We start from the raw sequence: 17,240 nt of genomic DNA on the forward strand, positions 1-17,240 counted from the left end.
TCATGCCTTTTTTCACAACAGTACAATTATATGAAGTGGGAATTTTTTTTACTTAATTCTCTCTTGTAACCGGTCCAAAAATTATAATATTGCATTTATGGATGATGTATTTGGGCACAAAATTAAATTTGTTTGATTAATATAAATAATTTATAAATTTGTTCTTGTAATGACAGGCCTACGATTAAAGGCATTTTTAACATTTTTTTCAATGATAAGCACATTTTTACAATTCTATCAAGATTTTCGTGCAATTTGAAATTGTTTCCATGCAAACTTGGCATTAACACTTCTTAAATGAGCGACAATATCGCGTCACTAACCACTTATCGCATAATCTAAAAACTGCGCACACCATTAAAATACCAGTCAAATTTGTACCAATTAAAGTTTTCTACCTGCTACGAAAAAATCAAATACGTTAATTACTTGCTTTTTTACTTTAAACACGAACTTTTTGCGCACCTAAAATCGTAATTCAGCCTGGTATGAAAATACCGCTTCAAGAAGTAAAAAAAAAGAGAGGGATACAAATTTGCGCCAAGTTGGTATCGTTCTTCTGACGCAGGGTGCAATTTGACAGTTCCTTTCCTCGCTCAGTTATAATGGCGTGGCAGTGTTTACCGCCGTGTCTCTTTCGCGCCACCGGCTAATTTCCGCGATGCAAATGTCGGAAAGCGGCACGTGCGTTTCACGTAACACTTGGCGCACACGGAGCTAGTTTAATCCCCAATGGAGACATCAATAGCGCCAAGCTTTGAGACGGCAGACCGACTGGCTTGCGTCTTCCTCCAAATTAAAAGGCAATTTACATTCGGCGCACCGACTTGACGCAAAATCCCTCAAGTGAGAAAAACCCCTCATGGGATTCCGGTGAGCGCCGATTTTCTCGCTACTTTTGTGTTGCTTGGCAGCGATTTAGCCGGAGAAGGGGATTTTCGTGCCACAGGCAGTCTGGGTTAGTCAAACGCTTTTAGCATTAAAGTATTTTCAATAAATCAACTTAGAAATTCCACTGTAAGGCTATAAATTGAGTTGTTAACAAAATAAACAGAAACAAAATGTTATGAAACAAAAAAGTTACTTATTTAATTTTATATTTTTGTGTGAAGATTTTAGGAAATGTTTTTACTTATATTAGGGAAAAAAACTATCTTACTTTATTTTGTTTATATTTTTAGGAAACGACGATACAACAAATATTTTTAATTCTGATCTTAATTTGAAAAAATTGTGTTCATTATATTTTATTATAATTAATTCGAAATTACATTGAAGCACCCACCGTATTTGGAATTCCTCTGGGAGGCCTATTGTGTGGGATATGACGCGGAAAGCTTCAGAATTAAAAATTCATATTCGGTTGAAAAATCGTGACATTTTAAATTTTCCGCTAACACAAAGTACCTTTCAAATGATTTTAGCGTTGGCGGATATTTACCATTTCCCACCATTTGTATTGCTGAGAGCTTAACGGAAATAATAATCAACAAAAGATTTGTCGTTTACCTGCGATTTGAATGAAAACAAAACGGAAACTTTTACCAATTTTATCGCCAACATTCAATCAAGAGGAAACTTTCGATTGAAATGAACATTCCGCAAAAAAGTCATCAGGCCAACAAAAGCTTTCGATCGATTTCCTATACCAATAGCCGTGTGCAGGCAAAGCTCTTTTCCAGCTCCTGGCAAAAATTAATCATCCAAATGGAGTTGCGCTGCCGCCGGATTCAAATCTCCCTGGAGCATAGACGCACCACTGCGGATACCGTGCACTCTATGCAGGTCGCTCTCTATTGTTCTGCTTCTCATCGGATGAAGAGAGGAAGAACGCGCGAGAGAGTACTTACATGGGACGTGTAATGTGTGCAAGAAGATTCCGACTCGCAGCAGCTTTTTGTTTGCCGATGATCATTCTTGTTCAAGTGCACGGTCTACAGCTTGGGCATTCATCATTGCATTTTATGCCTCATTTGGCACTGACCAGCGAGACCATTTTTATCCGCTACCCGAGCAGATGAAGAAGTGGTACTTCTCGAGCGTGCTTCTGTCAGCTTGGCAGAGAAAAAAATCCACCTCTGTCCGTGGCGCTTTAATTAAAAGACGGCCGTCTGATTAAAAATAAGTTAATGAGCATGCTCTAGTTTTCACCCAACACGTGTCCCTTGCAGCAAAATGTCACAATTTCAAACTTATATGAAATTGCAAACTTATTCTGGTTTGACACAAAAAGAGCATTCAAATATAAAACTAGAGAAATCCAATACAACTTCAAAAAATTTTACCTCGGATTTTAAATTTTCATGAATATAAAATTAAGCAACCCATTTGGATTGTAATTTATGTCACACATTTCCCAACACACCAGCACATTCAAATTATCAAAATTATTCGTAGTGATAATTATTTCCAAAAGAGAAGCCAGCTTGTTGCATTAACACTTCAGGAATTCAGCCAACTCGTATAGGGTGCATTTAGTGCTGCAAAGTTTGTTTCCCTGCTCCAAATTCAATGAGCGAACAGCAATCCAGCTTGAAAATAAATTTAGGTTACGCTGTTTTCAACAAACTGTATGATTGAATTTTATTTTAATATTGTGCAACTCTTTATAGTGATAATTATTTTAAATGCAATTAGAAAAAATAATTATTTCAACTGAAATTTTTCCACGAAGGTCGTATTATGTATACCATTTACATACTTACGTTAGTATTGGCCACGTGAATTAATTTTTTCAAAGAAACTGGATACATTAATTGTGGCGTCAGAAAATCTCAGAATGGAGAAACAAACGAAACAAGCGCAAACTGTTCAATTATACAAACCTAGCGTCGGCATCGCGTCAAATCGTGGCCTAACTGACCAGCCGGCGGTGTCCTCCGTTGCGGCCACGATTTTCGGCCAAAATCAGCATGCATCACCAATAACCACCATGCATGATGCAACTCTTATAGTCCAACTGATACTGGTCATATGGTTTGCATATGGCGCAGCGCAAGCTTCATTTGTTTTTAATGAAAAAGGCGGCAACAATTGTCGAATTGGATCTCTTGCTGCCGCCTTTCTCATTAAAATCATGTGGTAATTGAGCCATATTATTGAGACCATATATGATCAGTATCAGCTGGAGGCTGGAGTGTTTCATCATGCATGGTGATTTTGGCCAAAAGTGCCAAAGTGACGACCGCCGCGAGAGAGGACATGATTCAATACGTTAAAAGGTGTGTATCATTGAATAATGAGTGCATTTTTTTTTCTTTCTTTTGCTGTTTTGGCATGATTGACGAACTGTTATAATAGTGAGTGTTATTTTTAATTGAATTTTACATAAATTATTGAATCATTCAAATTCACTGCTGAAATGCAATTTTCTTATTTTCTTTCCACCATCCCGCTCCAAATTTTTTCCTCCCCCATTCGCACAATATTCTGCTCTTTTTAACACCGCAAATGGAAATTGAAGTGCTTCGCCAGATTTATTTATCAACTGTGCAGGCAGCGGTGAATTTATCCACTTGAAGTGGTGAGCAAATAAATGACAAAGAGCTTCCTCTCTACACACTCACTCAATATACGCAGAGCCCTTGTTTCTAAATGTTTGTTTGTGAGCTGGCAAGTGCTTCAGTTACGCGTGCCTAAATTCTGGATAATAAATTTTTCAAAATCTGCCACACTAATATTATCAAGAAAATGTGAAAAATGATCAGAAGGATTGCAGCTCTTGAGTTTAAGTTTTATAATATAATTCTAAAAATTAATGAACAGATTTCATCCAAAAACTGAATAAAATAAACCTAACTTGCAATTAAAATTTCCACCTTAAAAAAATGCCGCCATTATTGTCGCAAACTCAAAATATTTAATCAAATAATCACGATTAATGATCTAATCAGGAAATATAAGGCATAATGCATAATTTTCTTCTTTTCGTTAACTTTTGAAATGTGAAATTTATCTGCGGGTAATTAATGTGCATATCAAAAAAATAAAACGTTATTGAGTAGAGAGAAAAAATAATATATGGAACATTCCTTCAAACGTATGAAGTGAAATATGAAAAGACTTTTCAGTTATGTCTGATTAGAACCTGCGATGCAATGCTCCTGCAGCTGCCACTGATGTTTGCTAATGGTTTCTGTTCAAAACCCAATAACGTGTAAACGGAAAGAGGTGGCGTGGGAGGAGATTTCATGGGGTGTCAGCAAGAGCACCGCAGCTGCAAATTGGTGCTGCATAAATACGACTGGGCTTTAACGTCTGATTATTACTGCAAACAACAAACAGTCAGCCGAGACCAATAACGCGCAAATTCTATGATAATCATGTCATTTGTCGCCGACGAACTGCTGTCTGGTCGCAAGCCGAGTAAAATTAGAATAAATACAGGATTGTTTTGTTTTCCTAGTGTGTAATTTATCGCTTCCCGATATACCGCATGAATTTAATTCGCCTCTGTCTTTTATGATGACTATCTGCCCGCCATAAAACTAACCACATTTCAGAGGCCGTGGCGTAAAATAAAAATGGCCGAATAAAAAAAAAGAAAAATAACGCGTGTCTGCTGAAAGGCATATTGTGCGAGGTTATAAATGGCGTTTTAGTGCTGCCTGTTTAGGACACACACACATTCGAACTGTTCCATTTGCAGCCTATAAAAAGTTTTGAATATTTTTCCAACTTGTCCACGGCACAAAAAGCCTTTCTGCGGCTTAACGTTTTGAATTCGGCCAAGTCACAAATCCCTGCGAATTGTACATTAACGCTACGATTCAAATTGAAATATTTTTCATTCATTTCCACAGACGCAAATCAGTCTTGCGGGAATTCCGAGAGAGAGCGAAAGGGCTTACGGACGTTGCAAGATTCAATTTGGTCGGGCTTTGCTCGATTTTATTCATCGCAGATTTATGAAGCTGGTAAATGGGTCCATTCATCATTACGTTTGATAAATGAAATCTCGTAACTTGATATAAAGAGGGGTCAGAGAGGCTGCCAGAAACAGGGTTGCGAGATAGAGCTCGCACAAGCTGCGGGAGGCTTTTTGATGAAGATGATGCCAATAACACGCGATTTTTTTTTAATTTTCTGCATTCGTCCTTTGGAAATTTATTTTAATTAGATTTTTTTGCAGCAAAAAAGGAGTAAGAAAAAAAGGAATTTCCCTCTGAATAGAGTTGTAACGAGGCGGAGTTTGATAAATCGCCTCTTGAAAGTCTCTCAGACGAGTCGAGGGGGAGCACTCAAAATGAGATATTTATATATTTTTTTTCTTTCTAAAATTTACGAGTCTGCTATTGCAAAGAAAAAATAAGCTTCAGATTGGATGAGCTAATTAAAATTGCAGCTCTATACAGGTAAGTTTCTCAAATTAAAAGCTACATTTTATTCAAGGGTACCAACCACTGACATTCATCAAAATTGGATTGACAGAGTGAATAAAAATAATTCCGCTGTAAACTGAATTTGAAAATCAAGAGAACAATTTCAAAATTTAAATTCTTTTTATAATTTTATGATTGTCAATCAATTTTTTATTATAATATGTAATATTTCAAAATTCATTTGGTTTCTTATCCAACTCTCAATATTATTTAAATGGAAATCTAAATGAATTAACAAGCCTCTTTAGCATCGCCATATAATCCATTGAGCTTTTCAAAACAGGGCTGAAGAGAGAGCGTCAAAATTCAATTAAAGACTGACACTTAATTAATGTGCGCCATCAAGGCGCTCAAAATCTGACGATTTTGGCGTAGGCTGCTGCTGGGTGGTGCGTCGGCGGCGATATTTAATAAACGAGGCCCCGGCACATCGAGCTCTCTGCTGATGGCATTGTGCATTAAGCCCCTAATATAGGTGTTATATCTTAGAGCTAACCCCATGATGGATGTGTCTCCGTGCAAGAACGCGCGCTTGGTGGTTGCTTTCGTCCGGGGACGTTCCACACACTTTCGTAATAAAACTCGGGCTGGTTGGTCGGAGCGCCCGACGCCGCCGCCGCTCACCTTTCGCCGCCTATCAATCATGCTCACTTGACACATCACGGCCCGCCGGCGGTGCTCTCTCTCGCACACTCACATTATATCAGCCACTTTATCCGCGGAAAACGCATGACCCTCTGCCTAGTGCACACTCTCGCACAATGCCCCCGGTGGATTTGCATTTGCGTGACGCGGCAGGTGACAAAACGCACTTTGCTGCGCCGGCTTCTCAAGAGCAGGGGATTTGCAAAATGACGCACCTTGGGAAGTGAAAAATGCACTTGAAATTTAGGTCGTCTGCATTTCTCAAAACTGCCACGATTCAGTTCAGAAGTCATGATAAAAATGCGCTGAAAATTTTAAAACACAAATGAACCTATAAATTTTTCAAAATTTTTTGTGATTATAATTTTTGTTTTCGTCTCAAGTCAATGTCTTCTATTATATAAAATTTAATTGCAAGTATGTATGAAGGACGGTTAATAAGAAAAATTTGTAATTATACACTTAATTATTATTTACTTCAAATTGAACCAAGTGAAACATATAAGTAGAAAATAAGTTAATGAAAATAAAGTCAAGTTTGTGTATTCCATGGCATAATCCAAAAAATTAAATCAATTTAGCTTTAAAAATAAAATTCTCAGATACATATAAATTATATTTAAAAATTTATTTACAATTATTGAACTTATAAAAATAATACAAATTTCAAAAAATTAATTTGTATAAAAGACATGAAAAAAAATATTTAAGATTTCTAGTAGACTTAAAAGCATGATATTTAATTAAACAACAACACATAACGGCGTTTCAATTTCCTAAATTGGATATAACGATTTAAATTAAAACAGTACAAAGTATTAATTAAACAAATTTTAAAATTTAAAAAGCTACAAACTGCTACTTTCGAAGCGTAGCACCTTCATTTTTCACTTCCCCTAGGGGTCTGCATAAATCAACTGATGAATGCAAGCTCCTCAATTGAAAGTTGGAATGATAGTGCAGACTCACTTTTTATTACCAGGGGAATTGATTTTCGGGCGGAGCTGCCGTTTGATTGATGAAACAGCGAATGCACTTTATTGACGCCCGCGTTTCACTTTCCAGCTGCATATAGTGCAGCCACCGGTGTAATGTGTAAAGACCCTTTTTCGGTGGCGAACTGGTGCATCTGTGTACAAGAGATTGATCTCACCTCAGAAATGCAGTGAGGGTTGCTGCAAACCGCGGTAATTTCGGGGCGCGTGTGTTCGGAATGGGGTGCATCGGTCCCTGCGTCTGTTTGTTTGGAAATAGAAAACCAGAATATTATTCATGGCGGAGCAAACAGGCGCGTGCAGTGGTTTCCCAACATGGTTTTTCTTGCTGAATCACTTTGGTCGGAATTCTCAAGAGAGAGGAAAAGAACTCCTCCCTATCAAATCTAATGGCGAGTGAAATATAGCGAACTGAAGAGGGTTTTAAAAGAGGAAAATGCATCTTAGCGTGAACTTGAGGAGCGAATCGAATCGAAAGGTAGAACAAAGATTGAGAGGGGGCAAACTTTTCATGTTTACACTGGAAAGAGAGGAAAATCTTTGTGCTTCTGCTTCACCAATCAATCCACTGAACGGATGAAATTTTTCCAAGAGGCAAAATCCAGACCACAAGAGTCTCTCCATGTTAAAATGTATTTAATCTTTAGGAGCACATTCTCGCAATTAATGCTCCTGGAAAGTCTGTCTCTCTATAGTCCATACACAAACTTGGGTAATTGGAGCCGAACGAACTTTTAATTAACGCTTCGATCGGCGGTGGTTTCAATTTTTTTGCGGCCAGAAAGTAAATTGGGCAGTTTTGAACAGCTCGTGAGTGAGAGAATTTTCCGCACCTCTCGAAAAAGTTCACCTACACACACACGTACGCCAAATATGGGTGTTTGTTCGAGCAAATAAAGCTTCTCATCGAGCCAACCGTATAAAATAATCCCATCACAAGTTGGCCGTGCGCTAAAAGGGATAACACCCCGCTGCTCTTTGTGCAGTTTTATTAAAATACATACACACGGCCGAGTACCGACAGTTTAGTGCCGCGCTGAAAGCTTTAATTATTATTATCCCCGGGAGACGAGGAATTTTAAAACATACGCATCATTATATCGCGTGATCCGAAAGGCAGCTCGGGGACCTGCGTCGCTAATATTGCCTTTCGGAAACGCCCACCCCTCAGCTTTTCCGCTCTTTAATTTCATTGATAACCCTTTCACCCCGCACGGACGAGCACGTCTTTTTTATATAAAACGTTTCCTCCAGCATCCCTCCAATATATATGTATGCTGTGTATATTGTAACTCTCCGTGAGAGAGGGCATATTGCAGTGCCGGTCATGTCCCCGCTGTCATTGATTTCCCAAAAGAATTCTCTCTCTCTCTCCCACCAATGCCGGCGAGCGATGTATAAAATATGTACAATTTGCCGCAACATTTTTCAATTGTCCTCTTCGAAACAATACGGTTGATTTTTCCGCGGCACGACTGCGGGGTGTTTAGGAATAATGAGCATTTGCAAAAAGTTATTGTTCGGCGGCGCGGCTTTCGCTCCCGGGATTGGGGGAATTTCCTCGCGGCGGCTTTTGCGGTCGCGCTCGCCATCGCCGAGCTTGATGAAAATAATGTTGGTGTGTGTTTGTATTGATTAACTATGCATGAGCAGTTCTTCCCCCCCGGCGTTGGATTTTGTGTTTCATATTAATAGGTTTTCCTGGAGCAAAATAAAAAAAATCGGCTCGTATTCTCTCCGGCTCAACGTGGAAGGTCGATATGTCAATGAGACACGTGTGCGTTCTGATATTCACCGACGCGTGTCAATACCAGTCGCCGTCGGTTTAATTTATTCTGTTTGCTGATATCAATCAGTCGATTAATTAATATTCAAGGAAGGAAAAATTTAATATAATTTTCAAAAATCATTTTAATTTCCATGGTTCTTTTAAAATAATGTTAAAATTTTAGACTGATTGCGACTAGAGTCAAAAACCTTGATTTGCTTAGCTTGAATTATAGTTGAAAAATTATGAATAAATGCAATGAAAAAATCACCATGGATGGAGACCAGCTGAAGTTTTCCGGTCCAGAAATTTATTCATGATTAATAATCTTTCTTGTCTATAATGAACTTTTTAAAGAATTACAAAAACCTCATTGTTTATTGTTGATGTTTCAAATATTAAAAGTAATATTATGTGTTTCATGAACGATGTGAAATAATAATGAAAAAAAACAGTGCTAAACCTAGGGTGAAATTAAATACATTGAAAAAAAAATTGAAAAATTTAAACTTTGCTCAAACTGACTAGAGTTTAATGTTTTTCAATAAACTATTATATATTTAACAAAACGGAGAAATTCAAATTAAATTAATTAAATATAAATAAAAATTAATAAATTAATTAATAATTATTATAAATTATTGTATGCATAGACAATTTATATGATTTATATTCATGTATGCGTCTGTATACTGTTGGTATTTAATAAAAAGAATTAATTAATTAATGAAACAAAACAGCAAAATTTAGCATCATTCGCGCTTATTAGCAAGACCGACAAGTAGCGTACCTGCCATCCACGCCATTGTCACAATTTCGAGCCAGTTGCGAGCCGTGCTAAATGACGCTCCACGAGAGTCAACGAGCCGCGACACAAACAAAAGTGCTTGAAATTTACCGCGATAAATTTGCAACTTTATGTCCGCAAACAATCTCGACACAAACACGCCGATGTAAATATGAAAACGGGCGCGATTGCTGAGCAAACAACAAAATAGTCGGCAATAAAAACAATAAATAAATTTTATTAGCGTACGTGTCCGGCAAATCTCCTCACTTGAAAATCCATATTATACGCGGCGGGTGCGACGATAAATTCATTGGCGTGTATCATGGAAGTGACTGGCGCGAGTAATTTATCGTCCCGTGCCAAACCAAGCACTGCAACTCTCTGTGTCTCATTTCCAGAGCTCACGACTGTTGTTGTTGTGCTCAGTCAGTGTGCGGGCGGATTTCGTTTTCGCTACTCTCGGAACGCCCAAACGCCGGCTGGCAATCTTTCATACACACGTAGAGAGGGCCGCTCGCAGGAAATACACACAAGAAGTGCGCGCGGCGAGGAAAGAAAATTGTATCATACAATTTCCTCCACCATTTATCTTAACTCGCCTTGAGAAAGACAAAGATTTATGGAAAAACGCCTCGCCTTATGATACGAAATCGTCAATGGCAGGCACAGAGTTGGAGGAAAAAAAATTGAAAGACGATTTCTTTATGCCGTTTGCTTTTATGGCCAGTCGAACGTGCCGCATTATTTTTACATAGAGCTTGTTGACTTCGCATCAATTGCGTGTCAAATTAGATTACTTTGTGTGTTTTGTTGCGCTCCTGATCGCAACCGGCGATAAATTGAATTCCAATTTTGCACGGGCTTTTGCGTCGATTGTTTGCGGCCCTTTCACTTTATGGACGCGCCAATTAAACTTAAAATTGCTCGTCAGTGCATTGTTTGCCGAATTCCAATTAGCGCGACATTTTAATAATTTTCCGACTGTCAACCGGGAAATGGCAGTGATGAGTGCCAAATTAATGCTGCCACATCCAGACTTTAAAACTTCATTAATGGCCCCGTTTCTGCCGTTTGCCAATTAAACGGAATTACTTCAAAAAATATCCTTTTGATCTTGAATTTTTTTTAATTTTTAGGATTGAAATCGAAGGTAAATGACGCTGTTGGAGTTTTCGAAACGGCCATGAAAAGGAACCTGCATTTCAAAGGCAAATCAGAACTTTGTGCACAAAGCGGTCAAATTAATCGAGTCTGGAGTCTCGGAGGGACCATTCCTTGTTTGCCAAATTGTTTAGCGGCCGGCCTTTGTTTTCCAAAGGCAAGCGAACGCAGTTTGCCTCCAGTTAGGGCCGGATCGCTTATCGTACTAACGGAGCTGTTGAAAAGAAAAACTTGGTATGCAAATTTTGGATTGCTTTGCAGAGATGAAGCAAGAGGATAGATGGGAAATATGGTTTTGTCGTTTAATAAGTCAATTTAAAAGAAATGTTTACATTTAAATGTAGTTTTATGTTTTTAAACATTTTTTTTGCATAAGAAAATGCTCATATTTTTTAAAATTTAAAATAAAGTTAAATTAACAAATAAAATGGATTAATTCAATTTTTTTCTTTTCAGTAAAATTAATTAAGCATTTCTAAATTAGGTTCATTTTAAGTGAAAAATGATGGGTATAAGCCACATTTTTTAAATAATATTTTTAAATTTAAGCAAACGATTTTTTCCGTTTTAAACTTTGGAGGCCATGAAAAGTAATAATTTTGTAAATTCACCGTTAAAATATTTTAAATTTGAAATATTATTATTATTGTTGTTTATTCTCGTTCAAACAATTACATTTACATACATGTTGGAATTGGAGAAAATACATATAATATAATATAAATTTTGTTTACAAGGCACCATATCACCAAAACCTATTTCTGGCATTCTACTGTCGCACGTTCCGCTAACAAGTGGCGGTGATTGACAGTCCGTGCCTACGCTAGCGAAATCTTGGTTCTGACGGCGTGATTCGCCAAGTGTGTGTCTAGGCAACCGGGCGGACAGGCGAGGCGTGCGGCGCAGTGCAGGCCTGCTTGCGGCCGGCTGACTGCATACGTGATACCGTAGCAGAGACCACGGGGGAGTCGAAAAGAGCGAGCGGCTTCTTTTCACAATACATCGGGGCCGAGAGGAGCATCAGTCTTGCCGCTGCTAAAATGTGTGTTATCCCGAGAGGATTTCGCAGATCTCGGAACATCAACGAGTGCTGGTGGAAATACCTTGACAGTTCCACCGGGGATATGGTTAGACGGAGAGCGAGCGAGCCCTGCTAACCAATTTGCGATATAGACTCTGATCAATATAATGGGGGTAGAGCGACTCCTCGGCAATTCTTCATTTATATACTGGAGATGGGGCTGATCAACAACGATGTTGCGGCCTGATTCGATGTGATGCCTCCACTCGGCGAAAATGACTCCTGGGCCGCGCACAAAGAGCTTCTGCTCTCACATCGGATGTGAGCGCCGCTTTGAGATTGAAATGACCCGCTTTTGTATATTTATTGCAAATAAAGCGCATTGAATTCCGATATTGTGCGTGTAAGTATAGGATATCAATTTCCCTCGAGGCCAGTGTTTTGGTCTCGTCAGGCTTTGTTTCCGTTTTTAACGGCAAGAAGCCGATGAAATGTAGCGATTTTGTTTGCTTCTGAGAATTTTGAATTCAGTTATCAACGATGTGCGCACGAGAGAAATTAATAATGGAAACCCATTACTACATTTCAATTACTGATTATACCAGGAGAACAACATATTTTTATAATGTAAGCTCAATTTTTCCGTTAAAAGTTTTGGTGTGACCTTTTGACCTACATATCTTTTGGATAAGCCATTTTTTTTAACTTTCGGAGAGTTCTTTTTTCTAGAAAAAATTATTAAAATATGGCGCTGAATCAAAAGAACCAATAGAAACTTTATTTTAATTTCTATTTCAATTTACTTCAATTAAAATTTATTTGGTTTCATAAGTTTTTGATTATTCATCAGACTATTTACATGCAATTGAATAATGATTTTATTTTCCATTTCAGAAGTAAAAATTTAGTTATTTTGACAAAAAAATCCATCTATTAGTTACAGTACGACCAGCTTTACCACCTGAAAAATACTCATTTTTATAGCGAAGCAGAAAGATAACGTAAAAATGCATCTAGTTGATTTAGTTTTTATATATGTGGGCTGATTTTGAGATTAATTTTGACCAAATCAACTAAAAATTCCTTTTAAAATGTGGGATTTTTTTTAGTTTCTTCATTTTTAAAAGAAAGGTTTTTGTAATTTTTAATAAAGTTTTCTAAGAAACTTTATAAAAAATTACAAATTCATCTTCTTAATATCTTGAACAAAATTTTAGCTAATTTTTAAGATCTAACTAAGGGACACAGGTAAGCTTCCATTGCCATTTGCTTAAAATGTATTTTGATAGCAGCATAATTGGTTCAAAAGGCAATACAATTTCCTAATACCAATTTCATTTCAGTAGCTCAGGGATCAAAATTGTGCAAAAATAATTTCTTCCCATTTGAAAAATAAATATGTATAACTCGGCTCGTTCAAAGACTTCTTTTGATAAGGCACACACACTCGAACCATCTGCCTACACGCACAGAGACGCACGGATTTTGAAAGCAAATCTGACTGAACGGGAGAAAAGAAGCGACTACACAGTATACACTGCGCCCAAATCAATTTGAGAAGCGAAAGCTTCTGACGGAATAAAGTGCCTACATAAAAATTGATCGCGCCGGCACAAAAAGAGCAGCGGCGGAAAATTCATGGCGCGGCTCTTCTCTCTCTCGCGCGCGCGATCTACAATTGAAAGCGGCGCCAGAACGCACGCATCCGTCCTCCGTCGGTCGGTCTCATCATGGCTTGATGGCCGTGTCCACACGTAGCCGCCCATTTTTTTGCGCTCGGATCCGCGCATCGTTGGATTCGGGGGTGATCTTTCACGACGTCGGATGCTGCCGAGGATACAAGTGGCACATGTGCGGGCTTCTTTAAATTTATGCCGCCGGCAAAAAGCAACTTCTCATTCTCTGTGCCCGTTGAAAGCAACAAGCCAATCCACTTTGCCAGCCGGGGATTTTTTAATTCCCTTCATTTATTTGAAGCTCGCTGGCTCAGAAAATTGACCGCAACCGCGCATAATATTTATTCTGCACATTATTTCGGCGCAGCCTGTTCACGAGTGTTTGCAATTTTCATATTTCCAGAAGTGGAAATAAAAAGAGCCTTTTCCTTTTTGCAGCTAGGAGAGGTCTCGTCGGATGATAAAAGGGTTGCCGCTGCGTGCAGAGAGCGGTCGGACAAACGTCGCCGCATTCATATTGCTTTTCGTGGAATTCAACTCGGCTTTTCAAGTTATTGCGACGAGCGCTGCCTCTTCGTTTCGCAAAGCAAAATTCAACGTGCTCCTCCACCGGGTAAATATTGTCCTGAAATTAAAGCGGTTGTTGTCAAGAGACTCATGAGACAGCAAAGCAAAACAGGAGCTAATTTTCATGTCTCCCTATTCCTTCTCAAACAGACGCTGAAAGTGAATTTTGTCAAAGAAAGACGCAGAAAATGGGAAAATCTTCAGTGTGCGAGTTGAGAGTTTTATTATTCTTATCCTTGCAACATTCAGGTACCTTTTGGAATGAAAAATATGAGCATGTTGAATATATTGAAGCATGGCAATTTCTGGTAATTCCGTGGGTTTTTTTTAAATCAGTGATTTTGGGAGTAAATTTTGAAGTTATTGATTGTATTTATGGTTTGAATAAACCAATTCAAAGATTGCAATAATCAAATAATTTCAAGTATAGCAAATAGGTTGAGCTGTTCAGAACCTACCTAACCCAATTTTTCCTGGTTAATTTTAACATAAATAATATATCTTAATAAATCTTAAATTCCAATGATTATGATTGGCTAATTTATTTAAACTTTAAATCTTAAAATGAATATGTAAATTGATTTACCTGTAGAAATATCACGTAAATCATTTCATTTTTTGAATTTTTGGTCCAAAATTACCTAATTTTTGCCAAAAGAGATCCCCTGAAACATTCCATTTTTTATAGAAAAGAAAAACTTTGACTCTTGGATCTAAAGCTTTGAAAGTTTTGCAAGGACATAGTGCAGCAGTCTCGCTCTTTGGGAGGAATAAACGTAAAATTCTTTATCACTCGTACATACATAAATTTAGTCAAATTCTTGGCCTCGCCTTTCTTTCTTTTTGCAGAGAGACGACGTGATTTTGGCCTTTTTTACACTTTAGTGCCTCCTCGCCGGTCTCTCTGATGATGAACAAGTTGAAGGAGTAAAAAGTCGGCATTGCGCGCGCGAGAAGAGTTGCTTGCTCATTGTGGCCCGGCGCTCTAACAAGACCTGCTTTTGTTAATAAAACATTCGTGCCAAAAAGTTAGCCCTCTTCTGCGCTCTCTCTAGCTCGCGCACTTTATGCTCGCAAAAAGGAATATAAAATTTCGGAATTTTCATAGACAGTGGCAGGGTGAGCACCACTGTTGCCGCCGCTAACAATGGAAGCGTAATTTCGCGATGGAGCCGAGCGAGCGGCAACTTGCGTGATAATAAAAAGCGTTTTATTGAAACAACAAACGCGTTTTATGAATTCGTTTTGAAGAAAGTGGCTGTGCCTTCGTCCTCCGAGAAAATTCTTCCTCGGGTTTATGTTTTGCATCCCGGGCGAGTGCTCTCCTTTGTTTCCGTGTTAAGAGCTTGTCTCTTGGTGCGCGCCAATTTTATCTCAGCGCTTGGGATTCGTCGCGCTTGATTGAAATTCCAGGAGCAAAAGTGCACCACTCGGAGTCAAGAGGGCTCTGTTAATGCCTTATTTTCCTTCAATAAAGCATAGTTATTGCAATTCTGCATGTTTACGTAAAGTTACTTCACATCAACAATTAATCATATTTGCGTTTGTAAATTTCTGTAGTATTTTCTGAGGAAAATATACTTGGCTCATTCTTTTTTCAAGGTAATTCAATGCGACTGCCATTAGTAAAATTTGAATTAAGGTATAAAAACTATAATTAAAGTATCATCATTTTTGTGTTAACGGTTACATGATCAGAGAAGTAAAAAAATACTTTAATCCGCGCACACAATCCACGGTCGATATATACCGCACTTGTTTGTTGTTTTTGTTTACTGTCACCATTGGAGCATTTTTACGGCTTCATTCGAACTCATTTTGGCTTAATCATGCGCATGATTACAAAACAAAACGACGAGGGATAAAATTTTACTCGCAAAAATTATCGTAATTGATGCATGAAAAGTGTACGTATCGCTCTCATTTGCATATAACCAAACGTGCGCAATTACTACAGACTCTCGAACCAGAACGAGTGAGCCAGCGTTATTTTCCGCACTCATAAATAATGCAAATCTTTGCATCAGCACCGGAATATCTATCAGCCATTACATTAAAATTGCTAAATGGTGCGTACAATTTTGCACTATTTGCATGCAACGTGGACTACTTTTGGCCTCATTACAGGAGTGAGTAAGGGGGTTGAACATAATACCGGAGGAGAACAAAATAATAATGAAGCCCCGAGTGGAATTGACGTGGTGCCTAAGGGACCCACGTGTCTAGGTGAGCAATACATTTAAGTGGTGGAAACTCTCTCGCATGTATGGGATGTGTGTTCGCACCGCAAACACGGCTCAGTACGAACACGGCGCTGCCGCATGAAAAGCAACATCAAATTATCTCCCTTGATGCCTTCGCCACTCTCATAACCCATCCTAGAAACGTCGGCACCGAGAGGATATTTCAGTTTTGGTAAAAGGCTCAAACAACCTCTTTCATGGGAGGAGGCACGGGGAATAGAGAGTGTGTGTGCCTCTGCAAATGAGATTCGTGGCCTGGGTTTCTTCAGGAGAGATGCGGAAAAGCGGCGAATTCAATCATTTTCATTGGATTTCGAGTGCTGAAAATATATTGGATTCCAATTTTGTTTATACAATATGAAAAGCAATGAATTACTATAATTGGAATTTGGAAAAAATTAACTTCATAGGTTTCAAATCCCCATATTTCCTATCTATACGCTAAAAATTTATAAAAATATAAATTTAGATCCAGCAAAGATTTTATTTAGCTTGAATAATGTGGTCATTTTTGTCTCAGAATTGTAGACAGAATAAATATTTGATATTTTTTCTCTCAACCAATTGTTTAATCTGGGGGATATTCTATTTTTTCTTGGATATCCAATAAATCAGAATTAAAATTTACATTTCATTATACATTATGATTCTCATTTTTTTATTTTTGAAACTTGATTTCAAAAAAATTTAATGGCACTGAATGACAGTTTTATTTAAATTGACGGAAAATATATTTTGATAAAAAGCAGAAATTCATTTAGATGTAAATTAAAATAATTTAATAAAAAAAATATGATATGTTTATGGAAAGAAAATCGTTTTGATTGTTGCTTGGGAACGTTCCAACAAACACACTGAGGCCTTGTTGAGTTGCTCTCACTAACTTTGCGGTAGACGAAATCCTCAGGAGGCTTCATGAATAAATACCGAGATTTCCGAGTGCGCGTGTTAGACAAACAAACGTGCGTTGGCGGCGGCGGATTCTGCAAACGG

At 38.1% G+C, this 17,240-nt stretch overlaps 1 protein-coding gene across 3 annotated transcripts in view; it reads right to left on the reverse strand.

The window, feature by feature from the left end:
• LOC132203252 (zwei Ig domain protein zig-8-like) overlaps positions 1-17,240 on the reverse strand; it is a 189,659-nt gene that overhangs the window by 136,958 nt on the left and 35,461 nt on the right. Inside the window, exon 1 of one of the 3 annotated variants that reach the window (XM_059630892.1) lies at positions 2,826-2,952. The exons of the other annotated variants lie outside the window; for them this stretch is intronic. Within the exon in view, the coding sequence (XP_059486875.1) occupies positions 2,826-2,838 (13 nt within the window). The 5' untranslated portion in view covers positions 2,839-2,952. Of the gene's footprint in view, positions 1-2,825; positions 2,953-17,240 lie in introns of those variants that run through there. 3 annotated transcript variants of the gene reach the window in all.

Source organism: Neocloeon triangulifer, unplaced genomic scaffold (assembly GCF_031216515.1).
Source record: "Neocloeon triangulifer isolate White Clay Creek 2 clone unplaced genomic scaffold, ASM3121651v1 ptg000017l, whole genome shotgun sequence".
NCBI lineage: Eukaryota > Metazoa > Arthropoda > Insecta > Ephemeroptera > Baetidae > Neocloeon > Neocloeon triangulifer.